Source organism: Bactrocera oleae, chromosome 2 (genome assembly GCF_042242935.1).
Source record: "Bactrocera oleae isolate idBacOlea1 chromosome 2, idBacOlea1, whole genome shotgun sequence".
Taxonomy (NCBI): domain Eukaryota; kingdom Metazoa; phylum Arthropoda; class Insecta; order Diptera; family Tephritidae; genus Bactrocera; species Bactrocera oleae.
Window position 1 is genome coordinate 74,177,055 of NC_091536.1, and position 12,306 is coordinate 74,189,360.

Consider the following 12,306-nt stretch of genomic DNA (forward strand, 5'->3'; position numbering starts at 1 on the left):
TTGTTTTTCATATAATTTATTTTTAACTAAAAAAATGTTTATTGTGAAATTGCAGCGAATCGTGTAATTACATTACAACATTAATACAATAAAATTCTACATACTTATGTATAAACCCATAGCTTGCAGCTGTTTTGTGTTTCATATAATTATTTCTAGCTTTATTTTAAGTGTACAATGCATTCCTAAAATATACAAATTTATTTCATTTTTATTAGTATAAATATGTATATATGAATGTATATATTAAAGTTTATGAATTACAAAAACATATTTAAATAATTTTTCTATTATTAAATATTTCATGTTATATTTCAAAAATTAATGCACGAATTTGGTAAAAGTTTTTTATTTTAATTAAGGAAAATGCCAGCAATTGTGTTGCAATATTTAATGTAAAACAATAATTCTTTAAAACATTTAATTACATATTCTGAGTTTCTGTTTTTGATTTCTTATTTTGTAGCTTATATACACTCGTAAACTTTTACTTTTCGAATTAGTCTTTCAGACCTGTAAAAGCTCATTACATGGATACTTGCAACGCCTCAATATTGCTTTAATTATATATATCCGCAATAAAAGTACTGTAAAATGTAAATCATCGTATATTTTTACTGAGCGCAACCTACTTCGTCTTTATAAATTCATATGCATATAGGATGTATGATAATCCTATTTTTTTGCAGTGATAGAAAAGCTTAGCATGCTGCATCCAGTAAGGCCATCAAATCCCTTTACTACATTTTCATATCGAAATGGTATATTTGAATTCACCAAAATAAGTTTTCGGCGCACCAATATAGTTATGATCGCTTAACCGGTCTCTCTCTATACATGAGTAGCACAAACATACACACAAATAACCCGCAATTGCCCCTCCACCCGCGATAATAGCTTTTGAACTAAAATGGCATTCAAACTGCTACGTGTTTTTCTATTTGGTCGCATTTGCTAGCTCCGAGTATGTAGCCTTTGGCAGTTATTACACCGCGACATCGAACATGTACTTGATAACGTAAAGCCCAATCTACTTTGTAGCCGGGTACAATGAATTGTTCATCGGGTAACAAAACTTCTGGATCGCTATGTGTCAACAGTTGTATATCATGCTTTGTACAATATTCTTGTAATGCTGGTGGCACTACACAGCACGATTCCAAATTAATTTGTGCTATGGTCGGATGAACCTCGACTGTTGCATATAATTGGCGCAGTTGTTCAATATCCAAATCTGCAATGCCCAATTGTGTTATTTTCTTTTGCTGAGCAAATTCTTCCAACGACGTCCAAAGCTCTTTCAATTGATTTGATTTGTCATTAATTTGAACATGTTCTTTATTGTTGGTGTTTGATGAATTATCTCCAGTTGTCGGGTGATACGCTAACACCACGTTGTCCACGTGCTCTACTTTAAGTACTTGCAACAACGTTCTTATCGCCTGCTTTATATATGCACTAGAGTTTTTGTTTAAAAATATTTTAGCACCAATACTAATATCTGATCGGTCGTTTTCAGTTAATTTCTGCTTGAGCTCTTCTGTAGCTCGGAGCACACAACCATCTGCTTCAATCAATTCCACTTGTGAGGCCGCTGCTTGGCACTGTAATGTCAAACTTAAACCGTCCAGAATCTCTTCAGTTGACTTTCCACCTAATTGGTTATTTAAGTTAAGAATATTTCCTGTACTAATAATAACATTGTGAAATTTGTCATTCGATGTTATTGCCGGAATCATTGTACCAATTGGTGCGTAATCTACACAAACAAATTAAGCGGTTCGGAGTGTGTATGTATATAAAAAGTGTACTGGTGTCTACGCTGTCTTTGATGTTCCAGGTATGCTACACTAAATCGTCTAAGGTATGTCTCACGCGTTAATGGTTTTTATATACAGTTCTATCGTTTCTCTGATATGCGAACAAGTATAACAATTAACAGTAGCACACCAATCACTTCAAATCACAATCGCAAAGCAAATGACAATATAAAATGAATGTGCTTCCTTCACATCTGACAGTTAGTCATTCTGCTTTGCCGTTTTCGTATAACATCCCAGTAGCGCAAAATGAATAAGTGATTTATTCAAACTTTATTTTCGATTACTGTCATAAAAATAAATAATTGATGGTAAAATAAATGAAATCATCTTGAAATATGTGTTCATAAAACTACAAAATTTTCACCAGAAAAATAATCTACAAAAAAGTTATTTCTACTTCAAATGCTGCTGAAACATTCGTCCCGATCTTGAAAGAATGAAAAAAATCGGCGAGTCGGATCGTCATGTAAAGACGGTGCTAGAACAAAATAGAAGCGACAATAAATTGCTAGCATTAACTAGACAGCGATATTCGTAGTTGCCAGAGCGTTCGAGTGGCGAAGTTTCGTTAACGATCTATAAGGGTTGCTGGATTATACAGAAGACACAGTTCTAGTATTACCCAATTCACAGAGAACTTTTGCTCCGCTTTGCGTCAGTCATTTGTTTTGACATGCAAGTTCTCATATTTTTACGCTTTGCCAGCAACGCGTTCATTGTGGCATACCCTTTGTTTTCTTCGCTTCGTTGTTTCTATATGAACTGTCAATGTAAAGCGAGGGAGTTGTAAGTGAACGGGCCTTTAAAGTGCTGTCGCGTAAAGGGGCACATCGGCAAGCAATTTAAGATTGCTAATAATCTGAATTGCTAGCAATATTGCCATTAGAGACTGCACATTGTTAATGTTTAGCAATTGATGTCTAAATACATTTAATGCCATACATTGCTAGCAATGAACTGTCATTTTGATAGTTTGACATAGCTATTTAATTCGCACACAAATTTTGAAGAGGCAAGATTTATGCACATGCGAAGCTTCGGTGGTATGATGCCAGCGAATATGAAAAGCCAATGTTTTATAACCAAAACATAAATTTTATCAAAACATGGAAAATAGTAATTTAATACACACATATGTGTAGTTGATAGATGATTATTGTTAGCATATGAAAATAGCAATCATCATATATAATAATTGAATTGGGAATAAACTTCACGCAACAATTATTTAAGTCTTAAAACATAAACACTTTTTCTTAAAATATACATTTGTAAACCACATACATTTTTGTCATCCTCATACATTTTTTAAACCGTTCAAGAGCTCAAACATGCGCTATATCAGTTCGAAAAATCCTACCCGACGTCCACACAAGAACATTGCCAACCTCAATGGCAATGTATTTGACAGATAGTTAGCAATGTACATACGTCGCCTGTGGACATACGGCGTTAAAAGCATTGTATAAGCTTAAAAGTGCCCAAAGAATCAGCTATGTGTTTTTTTGACACAGAGTTTTAAATAAAAGGATGTAGTTTAACAATTTGTTTATGAATATGTATTTGTAATGGAAATAATAATGAAAACTTTCAAGAATATTTTCCAAACAAAAGATTATTATATATTTATTGCTTTTCCTCACCACCTCTGAGGTTGCAATATATTCGCGTTACCGATCTTTTTTGGGTGTTCGGTTCCCCAGGAGGCCTATATTCCGCCATATAAGATCTTCATTATATAGGGGTTGAAGGGATTTACCCAAGGTCTCAACTTCAAACATATTAGTGTTTGAAGTCGAGACAGTTCTAACTGGGGAAGAGCTAAGATGAATCGGCTTTAAACTTTCACTACCTAATTGAATGTCTTCTCCGTTTTGGTCAATTATACTACCTACTTGTCTACAACAACCTATTGCCCTGTCTATTTTCACTGCAGGTGATAATATTCTTAAATTTAAATCCGGTACAGCCAATTTGGACAGAAGCCGTCCCTTCCTCATCTTTAACGAGAAATGCCTCTGGCACGCAAACAAATATTTTGCCGTTGGATTCATTACGTCTAACAGCTTGATCCATTCGTGGCGCCTAATTGAAATTAAACAAAAAAACGTACATTAACTAAACCGGTAAACTAAGAATTTAAATATTCAACAGACAAAGAATTTTCACTCACAAAAACATAAACATGTAAGTTAAAAAAGATAAAATTGGAAACATTTAATAATATTTCAATACAATAAATAATAATTTAAATAATACTAATAGATTTATGCAATGGTTAAAAGGAGTTAAGATATAAATAAGAAGTTGTAAATTTGGATAATGAGTAGTAAAGCGTTAAGTTATTATTACTAGAAATAAAGATAAGTGTATAGCCATTAAGATTTATTTAAAATTTTAAAGTAAATTGGAACTTTTATTTAACAATCCATTGATCGAGAAACCCGTTTTAATACTATTTTGACTGTAAAGAAGCTAAACATTATCTATGAACTGCAAAACTCTTAATTTGGACCTGTACTATTACCAATTGGGCCCAATTCCCACAACAGCCGGTTCTGCGATACCGGAATTGACCCGGATTTTATCTAACCCTGTTTGGATCGGTAAGTTTTAGATTAAATTTGTCGTCATTAGAGCAACGCCTAGCAGCAGGGTTGCTCCGTATCCTCCTGACCCTTGCTGGCATCGAGTCCAACCCGGGCCCCGAGGAATTCTACTGCTGCGTATGCGCAAAAAGGCTCCATCCAAATTCCACCTCGGTTAGGTGCAATACATGCCATCGGGCCTTAAGACACACAGGGAGTGGACCACGAGTTACGTGGCCCCATGCTGTCAACGCAATAATGCGACATCTGCCTCAACGGCTGTGCAACCTGCACCATGTTCGCGCACTGCGCTGCCACTCCAGTCGAGTGGCCAAGATAGGACCTCCACGGTCCCAAGGAGCTCACACAGACAGCATAACTCCCAATCTGACCAACCTCCCCCCCCCAACCTTCATCCAGCTCCAATCCTCGTGCGAGAACCACCCAGCAACTCCTGGTTCCTCGCACAGTCTGTTCCGTGTGTCAGACCATTATACGCCGGAATGTCACATCAGTCAAGTGCAATTCTTGTACTGGCTGGTGTCACTTTCTGCACTCACCCCTAGGATCACGACTGGACACCCGCGACAAACGCGACTCTTACAATTTAACTGCAACGGACTCCAGAGCAAGATCGAGGAGATAGTTGCATTTATGAGCCGGGAGCGCGTAACGATAGCTGCGGTTCAAGAAACCAAGTTAAACAGCCGCTCAGATCTTTTGAGTTGTGCAGTTTTCAACGTTTTACGTAAGGATCGCGAGCGGGATAATGGTGGAGGCCTAGCCTTCATATTGCACAACACCGTGCAATATCGTCTAATCGATGTTGACATCGACCGCAGGGACACCACCCTAGAATGTCAGGGTATAGATGTGCGGTCAGGCGATGTCGAGCTCAAAATATTTAATATATACATCCCCCCAGTTACATGTTGCCCAACAGGATATCACCCGAATATAGATGCGCTACTTCGTGGTGAAAACTGTCTGGTGCTAGGCGACTTTAACGCGCATCACGATCTTTGGCATTCCTGCCTGTCAAACGATCGTAGGGGGATGGAGCTGGCGGAACAGATAGACGATTCGACATTCTGCACAATGAACGACGAAGCCCCCACCAGAATTATGGGCACCTGTAATAGCTCGCCCAATATTACCATCGCTAGCGGTGGTCTGATAAATAGTATAACCTGGCGACCTATGCTAACTCTTGCATCAGACCATCTGCCCATAATTATCTCGATCGAGAAACCTCCTGACTTTATTTCTGTGGATAACCGCACTTATGTTAATGTCATACCGGCTGGAAGAATAGCGGAACTCCGCCCTAATTTCCCAGCCGAAGCAGCTGTATTAGCAAATGAGCGCGACACCTTACGCCATGCCGATCCCTGTGATCCCCGAATAAGGGATCTCAATTTGGAGATTCGGCAAATGGTAAATCATCATAAGCGGACAAAATGGATAGAGCACCTGAAGTCCTGCAACCTCTCCACCGGTGTGAGTAAACTTTGGACTACTGTCAAGGCCCTGTCAAATCCGAGGAGACATGACGATCGGGTTGAAATTTAATTCGATGGCCATGCCTCCTCGGACCCGAAGAAGTGCGCGAGCTACTTTAGCCGGCAGTTTATACTGCACCCTTCGACCGACAAGGCCAAACGATGTGTTACCCGACGGCTGCGAAAAATGCCAAAAGACTGCGCACCACTTACTTTCACCGATAGGGAGGTTCAGAGTGTCATCAAAAAGGCGAAATCGTCTAAATCCATCGGCCCTGATGGAATAAGCATGCTGATGTTAAAACACCTAGGACCAACGGGAGTAAACTATCTCACCAAGGTCCTCAACCTGTCGATATCCACTCTTCAAATACCCGACGTGTGGAAAGTCGGAATAGTGGTCCCGCTGCTGAAACCTGGGAAACCCGCCAACAAAGAGGAGTCTTATCGCCCGATAACTCTCCTTTCCCCAGTAGTGAAGACACTTGAGGCCTTGTTACTCCCGTCATTCACCCACCACCTGAGCCTAGCAGACCATCAGCATGGCTTCCGTAAAGTGCACAGTACCACCACAGCACTTAGCGTCATAAACGCCCAGATAGTTCATGGCCTGAACCAGAAGCCACCCTGCGAGAGGACAATCCTCGTAGCGTTGGACTTGTCAAAAGCTTTTGACACAGTCAATCACGCAACGCTACTTGAGGACCTGGAACAATCAACGCTCCCTCCCTCCCTCCCTCCAGGGCTGAAGCGGTGGACCATGAACTACCTGAGCGGTCGGCACTCATCCGTACTATTTCGAGGTCAAAACTCCAAACTCAGGAAAATTAAACAGGGGGTTCCGCAGGGCGGTGTCCTCTCCCCGCTACTGTTTAATTTCTATATTTCAAAACTCCCCCAGCCACCAGCGGGAATTTCAATGACCTCGTACGCAGATGACTGTACGATATTGACGTCGGGCAATGGAATCGATGGCATGTGTTCAAAAGTAAACGGCTACCTCTCCGATCTTTCTCGCTTCTTTTCTGCAAGGAACCTAACACTCTCCCCCACTAAATCCACAGCGACCATCTTCACCAATTGGACGAAGGAGTACAGACTGGACCTGAACATTTCAGTCGATGGCACAAAAATTCCGACAGTAAATAACCCTAAAATTTTAGGCGTCACTTTGGACAGTCTGTGCTCTTTCACTCCTCATACGACCGCGATAACTGCCAAAGTACAGAGCCGCAACAAAATCCTCAAGTCGCTTGCCGGCAGCTCATGGGGAAAAGACAAAGAAACGTTGTTGGCAACATACAAGGCAATCGGCCGGCCGGTCCTCAATTATGCAGCCGCAATATGGTCGCCTGGATGCAGTGACACGCAGAAGAAGCTTCAGACTTGTCAGAACACTGCACTCCGGACTATCACGGGATGCCTCTTGATGTCTCCAATCGAACATCTACATAGCGAGGCCCGTATGCTTCCGGTTAAGGAACATAACGAGCTCCTCTCCAAGCAGTTTCTGCTGGGATGTTTTCGCAGAAACCACCCCTGCAGTCGCCTGCTTGTAGCGGAGCCGCCTCCTAGGAACATCAAGAGGTCCTTCCTTGACTACGTCGACGACATTAGACAGTACGCCGACCAGACTTCGGACGCAACTAACTTCAGACAGGCACTGACCGCCATTCACAGTGGAGCCATTAACACCTTCACCGACTCCCTCTCAGTGAATGGCGTAATACGAGTCAAACCACCACCCATTGCAGACACAGAGCTCGAGTTGCCTCGCGAATCTAGAGTGACCCTCGCGCAACTTCGTTCTGGATACTGTAGCAGGTTAAACTCCTACCTATCCAGAATAGACCCTGACATACCAAACACATGTCCTGCATGCAATGAGTCTCCGCATGACACTAACCACCTCTTTGCATGCCCAACAAACCCCACTCATCTAACACCCCTCTCTCTATGGTCCGACCCCGTCGAAACAGCTCGTTTCCTGGGCCTTCCGTTAGATGACCTCGACGACAACAAATCTAGAATTTATCACCCAAACGGGGATTAGATAATCGTTACAACAACAACAACCAATTGGGCCGTCTAAAGGAAGTAATAATCCAGCCACCTTAGACAAATAGCGGAGGAATTGTGTTCCTTCGAGACAACTCCAGGCCATACACATTGATAATAACTCCAGAACGACCAGAAGCAACGAGAGCTTGGTTGATACGGATGAAAAGGGTATTATGAAATTAGCTTAAAAAGGCAACGGGTCATTCTAACTATGCTAAATAAAACCTTTAATTTATTGCATTAACAATTTCTCTGTTTAGTTATTAATAATATAAAAAACGTTATCATTCATATAAATGTACATATGTTTGTATGTAAGTATATACTTATCCATACGTGTATTATGTGATATAGCATGGATATTATATGTATAATGTTTTTAGTGCGAAGTACGCTGTTTACATTTCTTTATATAATCATCTGAAAGGAAAGAGAGATCTGTTTTGCCTGCATGGACTTTGAATTTAATACATCTTGTGGAGGAGTCAAACTCGTAGACTGTATATGGACAATCTACTTGCGCCATTGTTTTCTCTACCAATTTAAGTACGGAGTGTAGAAAACGTATACAAACGTGCGGTTTCCATTTACGATTCTAAAATGTTAACAATATATAGATAATTTGAAAACAGAATATTACAATTAATATTTTTACTTTTGCTATCTGCTCAGCTCGCGTGACTTGTACTGGAGTGCACACAATGCCGTTCTGATCTCTCAGGCCAATGCAAATATCGCTTGTCTTAGCTAAATACGCCTGTAGCCACCAGAGCAAACACTTTGGATGATCTAAAATATCTCCCTTCCAATCATTTTTATTCAATTGCTTAGTCATTATGAATCGCAATCTATTAATTTCTTCCGTGTTAGGACTAAAAAGGTTTAAGTACATCATTAGCGACAAATGTATTATTATATAAATATACATATCAATAATTAATAAAATTTTTATCAAAAGTGTTTTTCTATAAGCCACTTTAATGTGTTTTGGTTAGTGTTGCGAATTTGTTTATTCATATTTTTGGTTTTGGACAATTTAATTTTTATACAAGTACAAATTTCCATCAGTTTAGATTCTAAATTTAACAATATTGAAATAGAACTTACGTGTTTTCAACCTTGCTATCAGACATAATACCAGCGATCTCTGCTGAATAGATTAGATCAAATTCTTTCATTGAGGTTTTAATGATACAAGAAATTGGGTTATTGTCATCAACAGGTTTATCGATTTCAGGTTCCGAATTTGGGCTATCTAAATTTCATAAAATTAAAAGCTTAAATTATTTAGAGTCTTCCATGTAAATATTATATATAGCATATATGTATGTGTGTTGTACATGTAAGTACTCTGTTAGTTATAACTACAGTTGTTGTTGGATCGGTTATCTAATCCCAGCTGGGGGGTAGGGTTCAAATTGGTTGTCATGGAAGTCATCTAACGGCAGGTCCAAGAAACGTGTTGACAAAGTCGGACCATAGAGAGGTTAAATCAGTGGGATTCATTTCGTATGCAAAGAGGTTGTTTGAGTCATGCAGAAATGCATTGCACACCGGACATATATATATAGGTATATTTGGTATGTCGAGAACAATTGTAGATAAGTAGGAGTTTAACCTGCTACAATATCCAGAACGAAGTTGCGCAAGGACGAATCTAGATTCTCCCGGCAACTGAAGCTCTTCGTCTGCTACGGGTGGTGGTTTAACTCCAAGTACACCATTCCCTGCGAGGGAGTCGGTGAAGGTGTTAACGGCTCCACTGTGAATGGCGGTCAGTGCGTGTCTAAAGTTATTGCGTCCGTAGTTCGGTCGGCGTATTGTTCAATATCCTCGACGTAAGCAAAGAATGACCACTTGATGCTCCTAGGAGGGGGTTCCGCTCCAAGGAGACGACTACACAAACTGCTTGGAGAGGAGTGCATTGTGTTCCTTAACTAGAAGCATGCAAGCCTCCCTATGTAGGTGTTTTTCAGGGCTCATCAGGAGACGTCCTGTAATCGTACGGAATGCAGTGCTGTGATTAGATATAAAGGAATCCTAGGTGTAAGGTTATTTGCAAATTCTGCTGCCAAATGACTTCAATGATTTTTGTTCATATGAAATCATACGAGCAAGTAATCAGGATACTCACCAGAAAAGCATAACTGCATAAATTTTTGATGATATGTATGATATGCATCCCTTTGTTCAAAATTAGTTATCGTATATTTTTCTTGCATGTGAAATGCGCCACAATATTTTGTAACAAGAAACGTCGTATTACGCGGTCCATTTAGACGATATGGTATAATCATAATGTCTGTCAAGACTCCACGTTGACATAAAATCACTCTGCGTTTAGAATCATATTGTGTCTGCCGAGATCCGGATGGTGTATGTGCATCCGGCTGCAGAATGTTTTCATCGTTTTCTATAACGTATTTTTCTACTTTATTAAGCCCAAATTTATTCATCTGCCTGAAAATGAACTGATCGAATCCTTCATTTAAATCCAGTGGATATGATGTTGGCTTTTTAAAATACAAAAGATGCACGTCATTGTTAATGCTATTAAGGCCCCGGCAAGAGTAAATAGTAAGGATTTGTGGGCGGGCCAGGTAAAATGCTGGCTGCTTATCATCGGTAATTTCACTTGGCCGTAATTTCATCAGCACTTTAAAGTCATCGCTTGAATTATTGATAGGCATTGTTTTTCTTTCTTTTATATAAAGTTTATTCCCAATAAAATGAACTTGAATTCATTCACCACGAACTTTTGTCGAAAGGGACAAGTGATAATAACATTGTAAATCTAGGTTATACAAGAGAATATATATAATAAGCACCAAAAAGCACAGTTCAACGTCGTCTACATCAAAGAACTTCTTTCACTATGTTTTCTGGTTCAACAGGCTGATATTCAATAACAATGACTGATAACTAAGTGAATGAGTAAGATGTACATACAGAGAACGTAAAATACAGAGAAGGTCCAACTACGGACCAGCGTGTGAATCAGAGATAAGTGTGAATTGTCAAAACCTAACAAAATGCGATGAGCGTGTTTCACCACAGTCGGCTCGGAAGGAGAAATTTTAACAGTGGCGCGTGAACAGAGCTGAGCATTGAATAAAAATTATGCTCAAGACTTGCATTGATTTTACAGCCACATGTTACTCTTTTGGTTTATATTTTTATACGCTTATATACAATCATATTTATTGATATGAATATCATTTTGCGAATTTTTATGAAAACATGCAAAACTGATAACATTCTAATTTAATAATGAATTTTTCAAAATAATATTTATAGTCAATTTGGGCATTTAATAATTTTATTTAGTTATTACATAATATACATTCTTAATAAATATTTTGTATTATAATTGTTACTAATAGTGATTAAATTTATTACAACATATACATACATCTTTTATCAAATTAATCTTATATAGTCATATGTATGTATATCTGCACATGCACATTTTAATGTACGGATTCAGAAATGCAAATCATAATTTTATCACTTATCAATAAATTATACAACAAATAATGCATACACAAACAAACATACATACATATGAATATCCGTACACATGTAAATATGTCACCCGCAAAAACTAAAAACATTGTTCTACAAAAACAACAATGGTCACAAGTCAATATGTCAGCCAAATAGGCGAAGCCCAAATTTATAGTAAATCACACAACAACAACATTTCCATTCATAAACGCAGGCGTACTTTCAACAAGCAACCTCGCTTCATTCATAAAAACAGACACCCTCTCATCTCCCCGAGCATGCGTTTGCCAACAAGCTTCTTTTCGCGACGATGGCAAAAGCTAAAAATCATAAATTTTTGGAATTCATTGACTAAAAAGAAATTTATTGCGGTTTAATTTTGTAGCATGATTCGTTAGCCACCCTGTATAGGCAGAATATCTTCAAATTATATGCAAAGTCGTTTGCGCATTGTAAATATACGAATCTGTAAGCGTACATTTCTTAACATTGAAATTAGCATTATTTTTCTCAATTAACATTGAAAATGCTCAATTCTGCTATTTTTCAGTACCCTGATGTTAATTGTGGACATTTGGTGAAACACGCTCATCTTTTTCAGTTCCCCTGCGAAGCATGAAATATTTTGCTAATGGCCGCACTGTGAACCTTCTCTATGATATACGTTCTCTGTTTATATCACATTATCGACTGAATAAAGACGCAATATGACATTTTGTGTTTTATTCTTATGTTTTCTCTTATAGAAATCATCATAAACTAAATCGTAACAATAATATAAATTAGTTTCTTAACTTACACTCCAAGTCCGTTAACGGCTATCCT

The 12,306-nt window shown here is 38.7% G+C and overlaps 2 protein-coding genes across 2 annotated transcripts; both read right to left on the bottom strand.

Moving 5' to 3' along the window:
- Positions 1-1,993, bottom strand: Gclm (Glutamate-cysteine ligase modifier subunit). The gene has a single exon (XM_014232467.3). It carries the CDS (start codon positions 1,737-1,739, stop codon positions 918-920), a length of 822 nt encoding a protein of 273 aa, XP_014087942.1. The 5' UTR covers positions 1,740-1,993; the 3' UTR covers positions 1-917.
- A 6,191-nt stretch (positions 1,994-8,184) lies between these two features.
- LOC118681306 (decapping and exoribonuclease protein) lies at positions 8,185-10,892 on the bottom strand. The gene is made up of 4 exons (XM_036365328.2): positions 10,109-10,892; positions 9,082-9,229; positions 8,630-8,846; positions 8,185-8,569 (listed from the first exon to the last, which is right to left on the bottom strand). The coding sequence occupies exons 1-4, from the start codon at positions 10,662-10,664 to the stop codon at positions 8,354-8,356; spliced, it is 1,137 nt and encodes a 378-aa protein (XP_036221221.1). The 5' UTR covers positions 10,665-10,892; the 3' UTR covers positions 8,185-8,353.
- Between the last annotated feature and the right edge of the window lie 1,414 nt (positions 10,893-12,306).